Genomic DNA, 18,914 nt, shown 5'->3' on the forward strand with positions numbered 1-18,914 from the left:
CCATGGAAAGAAAAACAGACGGTGGGTTACCCCACCTGCAGAAGCGATGCACAAAAGGACCCAAGGCTCAGTGGCAAGGACAGACCCTTCCCCTGGCAGCCAGCACATGACTGCCCTGTTCCACTGCTATCACTCCCTGTGTCCTGATGGCATATGGAGAAAGTAGGGGGGGAAAGAGACACTTTGAGAGAAAAAACAGCCATGAAAGGAGGTTCAACTTTTGAATAAATTAAGTACTCATCCAAATAAATCTCATTTAATTTAGACCATTTTACATTCAAAGGGACCAAGTGCCCCCCTCCTCTTAACCCCATAGAAATGGAGACCAGAGAAACATGAGCTCGGATATAGAATGCTACATTCTTTACAGATCTGAACTATGTATAAATTTTAGTCGCCTACATATATACATTTTTACATGTGTACATAGAGGCAAATGCACAGCACAAGATCTAGAAGGACTGATAGCACACAGTAAAAAGTTACCCTTGGAGCAGGGAGTGAATGAAAAGTGCTTCTGCTTTTATTGAAATGCATACATCTATTCCTTGTATGTTTTAGGGGGAAAAAAACACCTTAAAAGCTTGCAAATAATATTAAGCACTTAACTATATACTGGCACAGTGCTAGGTACAGAGCAAACAAAGGCTTAGTAGACGGAGTCTTTCAGCTGTACTCATTTTCTTATGGCTTGATGAGTTCAGTCATGGGCGAGTATTATCTGTGGATTCTTTGATGCTGCTTTAAGTGATCAGATCGTGCAAAATTCCTGTTGCATTTAGTACATAGGTAGGGCCGCTCCCCACTATGTTTTCTCTTGTGTCTGCTGAGCTCATCTGAACGGGGGAATTTCCATGTGCATCCCTTCACATTGCATTCGTAGGGCTTCTCCCCTGGACCAGAGAAAGAAAGAATTTTGTCATGCTTCTGGGTAGCAGGGGACAGGGAAAATGAAAGTGAATAGAGAAGATAAAGGTTTTGAGCATGTTGGAGTGGGAGAGGGAGAGCCAGAGGAGAGGAGACCGGAGGTGGTGAGTGAAAGAAGAAGAGAAGAAATGCATCATGAGCTAGAAGGACAAGAGGAAAACTGTGAAGGAAGGAAAAGAAGAGAAAATGAGAAATCTGCACTTCCCCAGCTCGCGCTCTTTCTCTCTCAAAAATAAACAAACATTAGGGGACCCTGGGTGACTCAGAGGGTTGAACTTCAGGTCATGACTTCAGCTCAGATCATGATCTCAGTGTTTGTGGGTTCAAGCCCTCCCATGTGGCTTGCTACTGCCAGCACAGAGCCCACTTTGGATCCTCTGTTCCCGTCTTTCTGCCCCTCCCCCATTTGCACTCTCCCCAAATAAATACATATGAAAAAAAAAAAAAGAAAATGAGAAATAGGAAAAGCAAGGGTCAGCAGGAAAGTCAACAGGGGAATAAGGAGGTTGGGGGTGGGTATCTGTTGGGCTTAAAGAGAGGACCATGAAGTGTCAGTCCCAGTAGAGGTGAGGCCAAAACCATCCATAAGAGGTCAAACAAATTCTTCCACTTATTCCCATCATTAACAACACAAAAGGTTGCAGCCAGGTTGGCTCAGGCCCAGAACTATAGTCTGTCCCTGGGACTGCTTTGTCCACCCTTTCAAACAGGCCAACCTTTTCCAGTCTTCTGAGGTCCCAGGCTTAGAAAGAGGTGTCAACAATCTCAAATGATCCCAAAGTTTCATAAGGGCACAAATCTTTAATCACTTGCTTGTCACCCCTATCCCTCAGTCCTACCCCTCACTTACCAGTATGTTTGCGCTCATGGATCCGGAGGTGGGAAGGCTTAGTATATGATTTACCACAGTCCTGGTATGTGCAAGTGTAGGTCTTCAAAACGTTAGGATTCTTCTGGACTTGACATCTCTGGGTCTTGACGTTGCACTTCTGCTTTTCTAGGGTTTGTCCATAGATCAAATGGGAACTGGAAAAGTATAGGAATCCTGGGTATGGCAATGATGATGATTGATGTGGCATCATATGGTCTCCATAGACAGTGTGGTCATCAGTGGAAGTTGTCATATGATGCCCCTTAAGGGTCATCATCTGACCTCCATAGAGGGTCTGGTCATCACCAAAGGTGTTCACCTGGCTGTCATAGAGGATCTGGTCCCCATTGTAGGTCATCTGTCCTCCATAAAGGGTCTGGTCATCACTAAGTGACTTCATCTGGCCCCCATAGAGGGTCTGGTACCCGCTGAGGGTCATGTGGCCTCCATAGAGCATCTGGTCACCACTGTAGGACTCCATCTGGCCCCCATAGAGGGTCTGGCCCCCAGTGAAGGTCATATGGTCTCCATAGAGGGTCTGGTCATCACTGAGGGTCTTCATCTGTTGTTCTTCACACAGTGTTGTCATCTGGTTCCAATTCAGGGTCTGATTACCACTGGAAGTCATTGTATGGCCCTCAGTGAAGGTCTGCTTAGCACTGAAGGTCATCATGTGGTTCTCTTTAGGAACTGTCACCTGGCCTCCATAGAGGATCTGGTCATCACTGAGGGTCTTCATCTGACTACCTTCATTGGGGATCGCTATCTTATTTGCAGTTATCTTTTGGCAAGCAGTGAATGTTGTCTTTGGGTTGTCAATAACATCTGTAATCTGGGAGGTTGTGGGTCTTCTCTCATCAAAGAAGGTCACCTTTTGGATCACAGAAAAAGATTCAGTTAGGTCTCCAGGGGACATATCAAGGGCTGTAACAGTGGGTATTGTTGAGTTCTGAACAATGACTGTCCCAGGGATGTTAGGACAGGTAGAACTCACCATTGTAGACTTCAGAGGAGTCATCATCCTCTGGGTTGACTCATGTTGGCTGTCTTCACCATGGTCAGCCAGAGGTATATGGAGCTGTGGTTCTGGTGCAGCTGACATTTTTGCCTTATATGTCTCAGAGACGTCCTTGAGGAACTCCTCGATTTCCTCAACTGTTTGAAGGAAAGAGTCCACGGAAGTCTCTTTGCTATTGCTGGGTAACTGAACTGGATCTTCAGCTGTGGGATCCTGCCAAAAAAAAAAAAAAAAAAAAAATAGAAGTTCAGGGGTCTTACCCAGCTCAAATCCCAATTCCATATACCCTTCCTCTCCATCTCTGCCAATCCTTTCCTAATCTACACCACCATCATCTCCTGCCTAAAAGCCTGTGATGGCCTCCTAATTTCTCTGAGTCTGAAATAAGAAGGAACATACCTCAACATAATAAATGCCATATATAACAAGCCCACAACTAACATCTTCTGAATGGTGAAAAGTTGAAAGCTTTCCTCTAAGGATCGAGAACAAGATGAGCATGCTCATTCTCACCACTCCTATTCATCAAGGTACCAGAAGTCTTAGCCAGAGAAATCACATAAGAAAAATAAACAAATGGCACCCAAATCAGAAAGGAAGAAGTAAAATTGTCTTTTTTGCAGATAATATGACCTTATATATACAAAACCCTAAAGACTCTTTAAAAAACCCTGTTAGAACTAATAAATGAATTCAGTAAAGTTGCAGGAGACAAAATTAGTACGCAAAAATCAGTTGTGTTTCTATACACTAGCAACAGACTATTGAAAGAGAAATTTAAAAAATAATCCCATTTACAAAAGCACCAAAACCAATAAAATTCTTGGGAATAAATTTAACCAAGGGTGAAAAACTTGTACACTGAAAACTGTAAGACACTGAAGAAAGAAACTGAAGAAACACAAACAAAAAGATATCCCCTGTTCTTGGATCAAGAGGATTATTGTTATAATGTCCACACCATCAAAAATGACCTACAGATTCAAAGTAATTCCTAACAAAGTTCCAATGTCATTTTTCACAAAAATAGGAAAGTTTTTTTAAACTTTTAAGAAGAGTTTATTTTGAGAGAGAGAGAGCGCACGCATACATGAGCGTGCGCAGCATGAGCAGAGGAGGGGCATAGAGAGAGGGAGAGAGAGAGAGAATCCCAAGTAGGCTCTGCACTGTCAGCACAGAGCCTGACTCAGGGCTTGAACTCACAAACCACGAGATCATGACCTGAGCTGAAATCAAGAGGCAGAAGCTTAACCCACTAAGCCACCTAGGCACCCCAGAATTGGGGCGAATTGTTTAGAATTATTTAGAAAAACAATTCTAAAATTCTAATCAAACCACAAAAGATTCAAAATAACAAAAGCAATCTTGAGAAAGAACAAAGCTGGAGGCATCACCGTTCCTGATTTTGTATTATGTTACAAAGTTTTAGTAGTCAAAACAGTATGGTACTGCCCTAAAAAGAGACACAGACCAAGGAAACAGAATTGAGCACAGAGATAAACCCACACATACAGGTCAACTAATCTTTGACAAGGATGCCAAGAACACACAATGGGGAAAGGATAGTTTCTCCCATAGGGGTGGGAAAACTGGATATGCCTGTGCAAAAGAATGATACTAGACTCCTTTCTTACACCACTCCCAAAAATTTACTTGAAATGGATTGAAGACTTAAATGTAAACTTGAAACCATAAAACTCCTTAGAAGAAAACAAAGGTCGGCAACAACTTTTGGGATGTGATACCAAAAACCCAAGCAACAAAAGCAAAAATAAACAAGTGGAACTGCATCAAACCGAAAAGCTTCGGTGCAGCAAAGGAAACAACAAAGTAAAAAGCAACTTGTGGAATGGGAGAAAATATTTGCAAGCTATCTCTTTGATAAGGGGTTAATATCTAAATACATAAGAAACTTACACAACTCAATAGCAAAAAACTAAACAATTCAATTGAAAAATGGACAAAAGACCTGCATAGACGTTTTTCCAGAGAAGGTATACAGATGGGCAGCAGGTACAGGAAAAAGTGTTGATCATCACTAATCATCAGGGAAATGCAAATATAAACCACAATGAGATAGCACCTCATTAACTGTTAGAAGAGCTATTATCAAAAAGACAAGAGATAGGGGTGCCTGGGGGTCTCAGTTAGGCGTCTTGATTTTGGCTCAGGTCATGATCTCAGGGTCGTAAGATCAAGCTCAAGCTCTGCGTTGGGCTTTGCACTGAACGTGGAGCCTGCTTGGTTGGGATTCTCTCTCTCTACCTCTCTCTGCCCCACCCCCACTGTTTGTCTGCTCTTGTGTGCTCTCTCTCTCTCTCTCTCAAAAAAAAAAAAAGAAAAAAAAGAAAGAAAGAAAGAAAGAAAGAGAAAAGAAAGGAAAGAAAAGGAGAAAAGAAAACAGACAAGAGATAACACATCCTGGGGAGGATGGGGAGAAAAGGGAACCCTTGTGCACTGTTGTTGGAATTTGTAAATTGGTACAGTCATTACGGAAAATGGCATGGAAGTTTCTCAAAAAAAAACCACAAAACAGTAGACTATTATCCAGTCATTCCACTTCTGTGTATTTATCTGAAGGAAATATAATCAGGATCTCAAAGAGATATCTGCACATTCATGTTCATGGAAGCATTATTCACAGTAGTCAAGATATGGAAACAACCAAAGTGTCTGTTGTCAGGGTGAATGGATAAATAATGAAAATTTGGTGTGTGTGTATATATGTATATATATATGTATATATACATATATACACACCCACAGTGGAATATTATTCGGCCACAAAGAAGATGGAAATTCATTTATTACAACATGGGTGAACCTGAAGGGCATCATGCTATGTGAAATAAGTCAGAGAAAGACAAATACTGCAGCATTTAGATGTGGCATGTAAAAAAGTTTGAACTCAGAATCAAGGAGTAAGAATGGTGATTGCTGGGGGCTGGGGGCGTGCGGGGGCGGGGGGGTGGGAAACGGGGGAGAGGGTGGTCAAAGGGTACAAACTTGCAGTCTTAAGGTGATTAAGTTCTGAAGATCTAATGTACAGCACGGTGACTACACTTAATAATGCTGTATTGTATCCTCGAAATTTGCTGCAGATAGCAGATCTTAAGTATTCTCACCTAAACAAAAAGCTGACCACGTGAGGTGATAGATGTGTTAATTATCTTGATTGCAGTGGTCATTTCACAACATATACACACATCAAATCATCATGTTGCACACTTCAAATATACTCGAGTTTGTCAATTATACTCCAGTAAAGCTGGGGAAAATTAAAAAAAAAAAAAAAAAAAAAAAAGGTGTTCCGAACAGGAAAAAAGGAAAAGAAAGAAGGAAGGTGGGAAGAGAGGGAGAGAAGGAAGGAATCATTCCCATCCGCGCTATTTTTCCCTCTCCAGATGCTAGTTAATTTTTAATCGACCCATCCAGGCCCCTCTGCCTCCTCAGCCTCGCGTTCTGCCCATCCTTCCACCCCTTCCACGACATTCGAAGTCGCCCAGGACCAGGCGGTGCGGTCTGGGGACTCTGGGGGACCAGGCGGACAGCGGCCATGCCCTCGAGGAGACTTCGGGGACAGCAACCAGAAGGCCCAGCACTAACGTTGTTTCCTCTGCAGGCCGCGTCAGTCTGCAGGAAGGCACCCCTTGGGCAGGGCAGGCACGCGGGGTCGCGGGATGCTCGGGAAACACGCCCCCCGAAGAAATGAACCATTTCGCTTGTTTCCGCCCCTCCTCCCCACGAGGGACCAGCATTCCCGACTGTCCACCCGAGAGTTTCGGACCTTCCCCGCTCCAGGACCCGGCCTTAGCCCCTCCGTTTGAAGGTGCAAACTCACCATAAGTGGCTCCAGCGCGTGACCGGGAAGCGTGCTGTCGTGTCTAAGGAGAACCAGCACTGAGCCTCTGGGCGCACCGCCTGGCTTCATATACCGCCAGGCCGGATGCGCGGGGGCCCGCAGATTCGCGCCTTTGGTTGGCCACGCCCTTCGGGGCGGGGCCCAGGGCACCCATCCCGCCACCTGTGCAGTCTCAGGACAGCTACTGATCGCGTTACCTATGAGGCCCCTCCGGATGTTACTACGGTTTCCCAAGTGCCCCCTCCTCCCCCCGCCCCCGTGCCGGGAAGCAATTTGTATGCGTTAGCCCATTTACCCTCACAACAGTCCTGTGAGGTGGATGTTAGAATCGTCATTATACTATGCGGAAACTGGAGCTCAGAGACCATTAAGTCATTCGCTGGAGGTTACAAAGAAAGTCAATCGCAGAGATCTGAACTAGATTTGAACTCAACGGTTTTGCGCTTGTAGGCTGTGCTTAAGCATAGGACGGTTCAACCCTAAATCCAATCAGCCGTTCAGTCCTGCGGAGTCCATCTCTTTGCTGTAAGTTTAACCAAATTACTTCCAGGGTAAAGTTCTAGATTCGATCAGGTCACCTAGAAATGGTAACGGCATTTTTGATGCCTATCTCCCTTCCCCCACCCCTCAAGTCCCGGAGACGGTTTCACCCCAGCAAAGTGACACACGTCTGGGGTTGCATGAGTGACTTCTGACCCCCTTCGGACTCCGCTCTAGGTCTCCATTTGGTCCCCAAGACCGATGACCCAACTATCACCAACTAGCCTTGGGGCGTTAGCGATTCCCACAAAGTCCTGCCCCAGGGCCACCCTTCCAGCCTCAGGTCTCTAAAATTTTTAACCCAAGCCGCCCACGCCCCTTTGCCTGGGGCCCTGAGATGGGTTGAGAGGTGAGGCGAGAGGGGCCACAGGGACTCCCAGACCCTGGCTGGGGGTATCGGCTGCTGGAAGGCCTGTCCTACTGGCATATCCAGTTGCCTCCTTCTCCCTCACTAAGGAGCTGCCATCATGGGATAAATTTATAATCCACACTGGTTTCTCCCATGGCTCCATCCCCAGGCAACACTAATCTGCTTTCTCTCACTATACTAATGTTTTTATGTGCTTTTAAATTCATATAAGTGTCATTATTCACCACTTACTCTGAAATTTGCCTTTTTTCAATGGACGTTATGTCTTGACATCTATTCATGTGGATAGGGAATTAGCCTTTTAATTGCTGCTTTTCTCCTTTGTGTGAATAGAGAAATGAGGAGGGGCTTCCAAGGGGTCTCAGGGTCCCCAGGAGGGACTGGCTTTTCTGATTCTGAAGCAAGGCGAGTAGGGAAGCATTGGTGTGAGCACACGACCAGGGCAAAGAAGGTCAGTTCCTCTGGAGATTACCTTTGAAGAAGTTGGGAAATTGCCTCTGAATAAGGGAGGCCAGTCCACTTTCTTAGATGTTTGGAAAGTAAAGGACATAAGCCCCTCAAATTCAGTGTCGCTGGCTGAATTTGTCTTGCTCTATTAAAGAAGTATATTAGGGGCGCCTGGGTGGCTCAGTTGGTTGAGCATCCGACTTCGGCTCATGTCATGATCTTACGGTCTGTGAGTTCGAGCCCCACGTCGGGCTCTGTGCTGACAGCTCAGAGCCTGGAGCCTGCTTCGGATTCTGTGTCTCCCTCTCTTTCTTCCCCTCCCCTGCTCATGCTCTGTCTCTCTCTGCCTCAAAAATAAATAAAAACATTAAAAAAATTAAAAAAAAATAAAGAAGTATATTAAATAGAGTGAAGAAGTTAGTCTTTTTTTAAAATGGTTATATTTGAGGTGGGGGGGAGAGAGAAAGAAAGAGAGACAGAGAGACAGAGTGCAAGTGGGGGCAGAGAGAGAGGGTGACACAGAAACTGAAGCAGGCTCCAGGATCTGAGCTGTTAACACAGAGCCTGGCATGGGGCTGGAACCCACCAACTGTGAGATCATGACCTGAGCCAAAGTTGGACACTTAACCAACTGAGTCACCCAGGTGCCATTCCTGAAGAAATTAGTCTTTAGTACTCTGAATCTTAAGGCAATTTAATTTTTTTAAGTATCTTTTAAATGTTTATTTATTTTAGAGAGAGAGCGCACACAAATGAGGGAGGGGCAGAGAGAGAGAGAAAGGGAGACTCAAGGATCCGAAGCGATCTGAGAGCACAGAGCATGAGGCAGGGCTTGAACTCACCAACCATGAGATCATGACCTGAGCTGAAGTCTGACACTTAACCGGCTGGGCCACCCAGGCACACAATCTTAAGGTGATTTTCTACTGGGGGGAAAAGTGCCGGGCAAATGAAAAAAGTAAATTGGACTAGAATGAGGGGTTTTTTTTAGGTTTATTTATTTTCAGAGAGAGAGAGAGGCAGAGAAAGAGGGTGAGAATGAGAAAATCCCAGGCAGGCTCTGCACTGTGACACGGGGCTCAAACTCACAAACAGTGAGATTATGACCTGAGCCAAAGTTGGAGGCTTAACCAATTGAGCCACACAGGCACCCCAAGGACTAGAATGAGTTCTAAAACTTTGGTTAAAAGGTAAACATAATACTCTAATAAAAATTTAGAACTTCATGTAAATAATCATGTAAACAACTAAGTTATTAGAAACATTTTAAATAGTATTCATCTAATATAATTCCTTTGCCTGAAGAGTTGGGTAAGAAAAGGAAAGGAAAGGAAAGGAAAGGAAAAGAAAAGAAAGGAAAAGGGAAAAAGGAGAAGGAAAAGGAAAGGAAAGGAAAGGAAAGAAAAGAAAAGAAAAGAAAAGAAAAAAAAAGAAAAAAGAAAAGCTGCATTTGACCAAGTTGGAGATATAAAATGAAGACTTTCAAGTTGCTATCAAGTCAGCCATTACTAGTCATAAAAAAAGGTTTTAAGAAACTCTTTTGTACTAAATTTTTGTTTTGTTTTGTTTTGCTTTTAAGGAGGCTCAGCCTCCAACATGGGGCTTGAATTCAATCCTGAGATCAAGAGTCGTGTGCTCTCCCCACTGAGCCAGCCAAGCACCCCTGTACTAAGACTTTTAGCTGAGATTCAGAAAGTAAACAAAATCAAGGAAATTTAAAGCTCATCAATATTAATTTAATGCATTTAATCAAGGTAAACCCTTTGATAAATTAAATTGTTTGAGGAGTCTGGCATTTAAATGATGACTTCTAGATTTTACCTCTGAGAAATAAGCAGGCAAATGGTTTAATTTATGTAAGACTCTGGATTTGATTTCAATAAAAAGCCTAAATTAAAAGAATCACCTAAATTCCTTTAAATTGCCTTATGAAGCATATAGTTTATTATTAGTTACACTAGTATTTAAGAATTTCAAATTAAATATGGGTGTACAATTCAGTTGAATTATATTTTAAATAACTAGTATCTTTATATGGAAGCAATCTAAGTGTTCGTCAATAGATGAATGGCTAAAGAAGATGTGGCAGATACACACAATGGAATATTACTCAGCCGTTAAAAAGAACTGGAGATCTTTACAATTGCGACAACCTGGGTGGATCTAGAAAGTATTATGCTAAGTGAAATAAGTCAGAAAGAGAAAGACAAATACCATATGATTGCACTTACACACGGAATCTAAAAGACAAAACAAATGAACGAATAAAAAAGCAGAATGGGACCCCTAAATACAGAGAACAAACTGGTCGTTGCCAGAGGGGAGGGGAGTGGGGGTGGAGCAAAATGAGTGCAGGGGAGGGGGGTGTACAGGCTTCCAGTTATGGATTGAATGAGTCACAGCGATGGAAGGTACAGAGTAGGGAATATAGTCAATGATACTGTAATAGCATTGTATGGGACAGATTATAGCTACACTTGTGGGAAGCATAGTAGCATAATGGATAGACTCGTAGAATCACTATATTGTATTCCTGACGCTGATGTAACATTGTGTGTCAATTATACTTCAATTAAAAAAAAAAAAACAACAACAACACTAGTATGGGGCACCTGGGTGGCTCAGTCAGTTAAGTATCCAGCTTTGGCTCAGGTCATGATCTCGTGGTTCATGGGTTTGAGCCCCGTGCTGGACTCTGTGCTGACAGCTCAGAGCCTGGGGCCTGCTTCGGATTCTGTGTCTCCCTCTGCCTCTGTCCCTCCTCTGCTCATGCTTTGTCTCTTTCTGTCTCTCAACAATAAATAAATGTTAAAAATTAAAAAAAAAACCACTAGTATCTTTATAAATTTTATCCTCGTAAATCTGAGACAAAAATAAAAATTATGCAAGCCTATGGAATAATGCTAATTGTACTAACAGGATAAAGTTTTAAGAGCTCATGTTCTCTGTCAGATTCTTATCATTAACAGTGATTGCATCATTCTTTAATGCTGATTTAATTATGTTATCTAAAATTGCTTGCTGACTTCAGGATCTTGGATGAGTACAATATTGAGAAAATTAGTAGTCATTGTTTACCTGGAAGCCTCCAGAGAAATTAAAATTCAGAGAGGGGAGGTAATAAAATTTTTAATTGTCATTCAGTCTTCAAATGAATTTTTAGAAAACGTTTTTTTTTTTAAGTTTGTTTGTTTATTTATTTTGAGAGAGAGAGAGCGTGAGCAAGGGAAGGGCAGAGAGAGAGGGAGAGAGAGAATCCCAAGCAGGTTCCACACTCTCAGCCCAGAGCCCCACACAGGGCTTGAACTCATGAACCATGAGATCATGACCTGAGCCAAAACCAAGAGTCAGACACTTAACTGACTGAGCCATCCAGGCGCCTGTAAAGATTTTCTTTTTAAGTAATCTCTACATCCAACGTGGGGCTGGAGCTCACAACCCCAAGATCAAGAGACACACATTCTACCGGCTCAAAGAGCCAAGCACCCCGCCATCCTCAAATGAATTTTTAACCAATGTATTCTTGACTCTATGTTTGTTCTTCATAATGCTCAAATTAAGATGTAACGTCAATCCATGTCTTAAAATCATTGGCTAAAATGCTGCATCTTTTCATTAGCTTAAATGTCTATAAGAATCCCCTGGTGAGCTTATCAAAATACAGATTTCTGGGCCCCACTTTTGGAGATCTTGATTTGGTAGGTTTGGAGTAGGCCCGGACAATCTGAACCTAACACGCTCTGCCATGAAGCTGCTTCTGTGGATCAGTAGACTATTTTGTGTAACTCTGTCCCAAAATAAGACATAATAGATTAATTTTGTTTTAAAAAGTTTAATGTTTGAATAATATCATCGTTTAAACGTACTGTGTGACGCAAATGTGCTATGTCACTGTCAACATATAATGCAGTTAGCAAATACAAGAAATGTATGAAAGAGAGAGACTGGTAGCTCAAAGGAAAAAGAATTTGGCTCTGGGTACATAATTAATGCTCAAAACTAGGTAGGAACATGCTCTTTTCTTTTATCTCTTCCGCCTAGGTGGCCTCACCCAGGCACATATCCTAGCCTCAAGAGTGTTAACATCTGGACTGGCTGGTATTATATTTTTGGATAGTTGCAACTTGAGACATTTTCGAAACAAGAAGGCTTCTCACACTTGAAGGAGTAGAAGTGTCTAATGATCCTTTTACTTTCTGTCGGGACGTAATAAAAATTGGCATTATGAATAACACAGGCAAGAGTGTAGCCATTTCTCATTCTCAGTCACCTTTGCTCTGAGTTGTGAAGTTTTGAACTGACTGGTTTTTTGCTGGCGACTTTTCCTGATCCTGCCTTTCTCCATGGCCAAGGTTGCTCTTGCTCTCAGATTATTTTTGCCTGTCACTGAATATCACCAAAGGTTTGTTCCTGGTGTTGCTTGGGCATCCTAAGGCAATGTCTCCTCAAAAGCATCGTAGAAAAAAAATTTGCCTTTAGAAAAAAAATTGTTCTGCTCCCAATTCTTCCAAAATTGTTCAACAAGGCAGTAAAAACTGCCTTGTTTGTCATTCCCACAATGTGGGAGAAACTGTCAAGACAAAAGATAAAAACTTCAGCACTGTCACAAGGTAATTTTTACCCAGAAGAGTGATCAATCATCTTCATATCATGTACCTCTAATAGGGCACTTCACCTCTGTGATATTCTTCCCCAAAATATGTAACTTCAGTCTAATCATGAGAAACCTTCAGAAAAACCTTACCTGAGGAACATTCCACAAAATATCTGACCAGTACTCTCTAAAGATGGCCACATCATGAAAAAACAGCAGCACAGAGAAACTATCATAGATTGGAGGAGACTAAGGAAACATGGAAATTAAAGTAATGTGGTATCTTCGACTGGATTTGAAAAAAGGAAAACTGGGGCGCCTGGGTGGCACAGTCGGTTGAGCGTCCGACTTCAGCCAGGTCATGATCTCGCGGTCCGTGAGTTCCAGCCCCGCGTCAGGCTCTGGGCTGATGGCTCGGAGCCTGGAGCCTGTTTCCGATTCTGTGTCTCCCTCTCTCTCTGCCCCTCCCCTGCTCAGGCTCTGTCTCTCTCTGTCCCAAAAATAAAAATAAACGTTGAAAAAAAAATTAAAAAAAAAAAAGAAAAAAAAAAGAAAAGAGAAAAACTGGATAAAAAAAAAAAAGAAAAAGTAGAAAAACTGCTGAAATTCAAATATAGTCTTCCCTAGGTCAATCTAGCTAAAGGTTTGTCTATTTGGTGGATCTTTTAGAAGAACCAGCTTTTGGTTTCATTGATTTTTCCTCTATTCTTTTTCTATTCTCTATTGTATCTCTGCTTTAATTTTTATTATTTCCTTCCTTCTGCTAGCTTCAGGTTCAATGCACTCTCTTTTCTAATTCCTTAAGGTGTAAAGTCAGGCTGTTGACTTGAGAGCTATTTATTTACTTATTTATAGATTTTATTTTTTTTTAAGTTTATTTATTCATTTGAGAGAGACAGAGACAGTGTGAGCAGGGGAGGGGCAGAGAGAGAGGGAATCCCAAGCAGGCTCCACGCTGCCAGCACAGAGCCTTCTGTAGGGCTTGAACCCATAAAACCATGAGATCATGACCTGAACCAAAACCCAGTAGGATGTTTAACTGACTGAGCCACCCAGGCACCCCACAGATTTTATTTTTAAGTGATCTGTACCCAATTTGGGACTCATCACAACCCGAGATCAAGATTGCATGCTCTACTGACTGAGCCAGCCAGGCACCCTTTTCTTCTTTTTTATTTTGTAATTTATTAAAATTTTTTTGATATTTATTTATTTTTGAGAGAGAGACAGAGCATGAGCATGAGCAGAGGAGGGGCAGAGAGAGAGAGGGAGACAGAGACTCTGAAGCAGGCTCCGGGCTCTGTGCTGACAGCACAGAGCCCAATGCTGGGCTTGAACTCACAAGTTCTGAGATCATGACCCAAGCTGAAGTTGGACGCTTAACAGACTGAGCCACCCAGGTGCCCCTCTTCTCTTTTAAAGTAAGCAGTTACAGCTTTAAATTTGTCCCTTAGCACTGATCTCATTGCCTCCCACAGATTTTGACATTTTCTTTGTGCATTTTCGTTACTGTGCAAATGAAAACTATGTATTTTCCTTTTCTTTTGTCTGTAGATATTTTATAATTTTCCTTATGATTTCTTATTTGATCCATTGGTTGTTTAAGAATGTATTGTTTAGGGGTGGCTCAGCCTGTTAAGTGTCTGACTTTGGCTCAGGTCATGATCTCATGGGTTTGAGCTCCGCATTGGGCTCTGTACTAGTGGTGTGGAGCCTGCTTGGGATTCTCTCTCTCCCCCTCTTTCTCTGCCCCTTCTCCCTTGTACACACACATACACACACACACTCTCTCTCTCTCAAAATAAATAAATGAACGTAAAAATTTTTAAAAAGAATTGTTCAATTTCCACAAACTCATTAATTCTCCAACTTTCCTTCTGTTCTTGCTTTCTAACTTCATCCTGTCAAGGTCAGAGAAAATGCTTTGTAGGATATCTATATCTTTAATTTTTTTAATGTTTATTTACGAGAGAGAGAGAAAGAGAGAGAGAGAGAGAGCATGTGCGGGCATGAGCGGGGGAGGGGCAGAGAGAGAGGGAGACACAGAATCTGAAGCAGGCTCCAGACTCTGAGCTGTCAGCACAGAGCCTGATGCGGGTCTTGAACTCACAAGACGTGAGATCATGACCTGAGCCAAAATCGGATGCTTAACTGACTGAGCCACCCAGGCGCCTCTGTAAGATATCTATTTTAAAAAAAAATTATTGAGAACTGATTTGTGGCTTAATAGAGTCTATTTTGGAGAATGCCCCATGGATACTTGCAAAGGAAGTTTATTCTGTTGTTGGGTAGAATGTTCAATAGTTATAACTGGTTTTGTGTGTTCAAGTCTCCTAACTTATTCTGTCTTGTTTTTTATTGAGAGTATTTTTTTTTAATTTTTTTTTTCAACGTTTATTTATTTTTTTTTGGGACAGAGAGAGATAGAGCATGAACGGGGGAGGGGCAGAGAGAGAGGGAGACACAGAATCGGAAACAGGCTCCAGGCTCTGAGCCATCAGCCCAGAGCCTGACGCGGGGCTGGAACTCACGGACCGCGAGATCGTGACCTGGCTGAAGTCGGACGCTCAATCGACTGTGCCACCCAGGCGCCCCGAAAGTAGAGTATTAAAGTTCCAACTATTATAGTATTTCTCCCTTCAACTCTGCCAGTTTTTGTTTTATATATCTTGGTTTGTTATTGCAGACATGAATGTTTATAATTGTTGTATTTTTTTGCTGTATCAAATCTTTTATTAACACATAACATCCTTCCCTGTCTATTGTAACTGTTCTTGATTTAAAGTCTGTTTTGTCTGGTATTAGTATAGCAACTTCCCTTTCTTCTGGTCTGCTATTTGCATGGAATATCTTTTTCTGTTTTTTCACTTTCAACCTATTTGTGTCTTTGGATCTAAAGTGAGTTTCTTGTAGACAGCATGTAGTTATGTCATGTGTTTTAAATCCATTCTACTAATCTCTGTCTTTGTAGAGTTTAATCTGTTTACATTTAACCTAATTACTGATAAGAAGGGATTTAATTCTACCATTTTGTTATTTTTATAAAAAAATGCCTTACAACATTTTTGTTTTGCTCTTCATTTCCTGCATTACTGTCTTCTTTTGTATTTAGTTGATTTTTTGTAGGTTTTAATTTCTTTCTAATTTGTTTTTGCATATATTCTATAGGTATTCTCTTTGTGGCTATCATGGAGACTATCTTTAACATCTGGAGGTTTTAATGCTCTAATTTGAATTTATACCAGCTTAACTTCAATAGCATCCAAAAGCTTAGTTCCTATGCAACTCCATTCCCCTTTCAGGAAGAGCTAATGAGACCAATATTCCCTGAGTTGGGGCATATTTAAAATTGCTCTCCTACAGCCTTTGTATTACAGGTAAACTGTCCTGCAATATCTTTCCTTTTGTAGATGCTACTCCACTGTTTGTTTCTTTTTGTATTGAGTGTTTATGTGAGGAACATAATGTTGTACTGATGTTCCCCTTGTTTTGTTTTATTTTGTTTTAATGTTTATTTTTGAAAGAGAAAGAGTGCTTGCAGGAGGGGGGGGACGGGCAGAGAGAGAGGGAGACAGAGAATCTGAAGTGGTCTGACAGCAGAGAGCCTGATGCAGGGCTTGAACTCATTAACCCTGAGATTATGACCTGATTTGCATTTAACAGTTTTTCCCTTGTTAAATGACTTGGCCTTTCTGTTTGGAGTCCCTGAGAATTTGTTTTAATCTTTAAAATCTAATAATTCTACCAAGATATGTCTCAGAGTTAATTGTGCTGAGTCAATTTCTCCAGGCAAATGTGGTGCTTTTAAAATATATACACTTGGGGGGCACCTGGGTGGCTCAGTCTGTTGAGCGTCCGACTTAAGCTCAGGTCATGATCTTGAGGTCTGTGAGTTCGAGCCCTGCAACGGGCTCTGTGCTGACAGCTCAGAGCCTGGAGCCTGCTTCAGATTCTGTGTCTCCCTCTCTCTCTGCCCACCCCCCCACTCATGCCCTGTCTCTCTCTGTCTTAGAAATAAATAAACATAAAAAAAATTAAAAAAATATACCTTGGATCCTCTTTAATTTCAAAATGTTTTCTTGAATTAGAATTTATACAATTAGTTCCACCCCACTGTTTTGCTTTTCTTTCTCAGAGCCTTCACTTATACATCTGTTGAATCTTCCTTGCCTATTTTCTGTATCACACTTTCTGATCTTTAAAAAAAATTTTTTTTAATGTTTTTATTTATTTTTGAGAGAGAGAGAGAGAGCACGTGTGCTTGCATGAGTTGGGGAGGGACAGAGAGAGAGGGAGACATGGAATCTGAAGCAGGCTCCAAGCTCTGAGCCATCAGCACAGAGCCTGACTTGGGGCTTGAACTCATGAGCCATGAGATTGTGACCTGAGCCAAAGTTGGATGCTCACCTGACTGAGCTACCCAGGCGCCCCTGATGTGTCTTTTAAAATCATGGACGAATTGGGTCTGCTTATTTGGAAAGTCATTTCCCCACGGCAGAACCCCTAGGTCACTCTGGTCTTCATGTCTTCCACACGCTAGTTGACACCCAAGTCAAGGGATTGTCCCCATGCTCCATTTCTTTCTTTTTTTTATTTTAATTTTTTAAGTTTTATTTTTTTAAGTAATCTTTATACCCAACATGGGGCTCAAACTCACAACCGTGAGGTCAAGAATCACATGTTGTTTAGACTGAGCCAGACAGGAGCCCTCCCATGTTACATTTCTGAAAAGTTTTGACAAGTCTCTCTTCAGAAAATTGTAATGTTAAGGGAATTTCTAACTAAATTGTGACTTCTAGCTCTCTCACTGCAAATGTTACCTTAGGGCCACTCTGCTTTTAATTAAATCCTTCCTTTACTGTCAATCCACTGAGTCATAATTCCCTTTAAAATCTCCATCAAGAGACCTGGTGGAGAGTTTCTAAGGACACACTACGCCCCCCAGGGCAAGAGGCTTCTGTGTTAGAAGTTACAACTAAATTTCCAGTGTCCACTTCTAAAAACCCTGTTTTTATTTTCATTTTTTTCAATGATCTTTATTTTTTTTAATGCTTATTTTTGAGACAGAGAGAGACAGAGTGAGTGGGGGAGGGGCAGAGAGAGAGGGAGACACAGAATCCAAAGCAGGTTCCGGGCTCTGAGCTGTCAGCACAGAGCCTGATGCAGGGCTCAAACTCAGGGACCAGGAGATCATGATGTGAGCTGAAGCCAGACGCTTCACCTACTGAGTCCCCCAGGCGCCCCATTCAATTGTCTTTAAACAACAAGAATTCTTGCTTTTGTGCTTCTTTCCTTCTGGTCTTGACGTAGCAGGTTGAGTTATTTGGTGTGTTTCATCAATTAAAATAGATTTTGGATAGGATTCTTCTAGAAACCCTTTCTGAGGCAAGGACCCATATGGAAGTGGCTTATTAAGGAAGGTTCCCAGAAGAACCAGTGAGGGAATGGTGAAGTAGGTTCCCAAAGGGGCAGAAATCAGGCAAGATTGCAGGTGACCTCCCAGATACACCTAGTCTTGCTGGGAGCCCTGTGGCAGCAATTAGGCTTCAGGATTTATCTTGTCCTGAAGACTTAGGCTTTTGTACCCCTAGCCAATAACTGGTTAAGGGCTGCCAGGGGTGAGAGGTCAGGTGAACTTGTAAGAATCTCAGGCACTTCCAACCCATCGCATGGTACAGGTGGAGTGGAATGGTGGGTTGTGGGGGTGGGGACAGCGGGAGTCCATTGCTCAAGGGCAACCCTCAGAAAGCTGCGCAAAAGTATAAGCTTTTAGCAGCAAAGCATGCAGAAGCTGGAGGAAGGGTGCATAGCGCTGATAAAGGGGAACTGAGAGCATGGCGGGGAGCCCTACAGTGACCACTTCTTGCAGATAAATCTATGCTTAAAGTACCTGTTATGGGCTGAATTGTGTCCCCTTTAAATTCATATGTTGAATTCCTAACCCTAGCAGTCCTAGCAAACCAGTACATTACCCTTTGCATCTAGAAGCAGAAGAAGGCATCCTCTCTGTAGTTATATCACTTTTAAAGCAAAAAAAAAAAAAAAACAAAAACAAAAACAAAAACAAAAAATCAAACGAAAGCCTTTCTGTATACCTGGATACCTTGTAGAAAGGCCACAAACTTAGTAAAAATACCTATATTTCTATTCTGTTAAGGAAGCAATACTGCCTTCATTTCCAATTGCCCCTCATCCAGCCACAACACTGTGCAACATACCAACTACTGCTAAGTATTTTGTAGTCACAGACTTGGATTCTACCTTCTCTGTTTGAACCTACATAAA

The 18,914-nt window shown here is 42.1% G+C and overlaps 1 protein-coding gene across 1 annotated transcript; it reads right to left on the bottom strand.

Annotated features, from left to right (window-relative positions):
• Positions 1–436: 436 nt before the first annotated feature.
• LOC128312007 (Kruppel-like factor 18) lies at positions 437–7,109 on the bottom strand. Its single transcript, XM_053204258.1, has 4 exons — positions 6,658–7,109; positions 2,793–3,029; positions 1,778–2,669; positions 437–893 (listed from the first exon to the last, which is right to left on the bottom strand). Exons 1-4 carry the CDS (start codon positions 6,745–6,747, stop codon positions 718–720), a joined length of 1,395 nt encoding a protein of 464 aa, XP_053060233.1. The 5' UTR covers positions 6,748–7,109; the 3' UTR covers positions 437–717.
• Positions 7,110–18,914: the final 11,805 nt, after the last annotated feature.

This window comes from Acinonyx jubatus, chromosome C1 (genome assembly GCF_027475565.1).
Source record: "Acinonyx jubatus isolate Ajub_Pintada_27869175 chromosome C1, VMU_Ajub_asm_v1.0, whole genome shotgun sequence".
Classification (NCBI taxonomy): Eukaryota; Metazoa; Chordata; class Mammalia; order Carnivora; family Felidae; genus Acinonyx; species Acinonyx jubatus.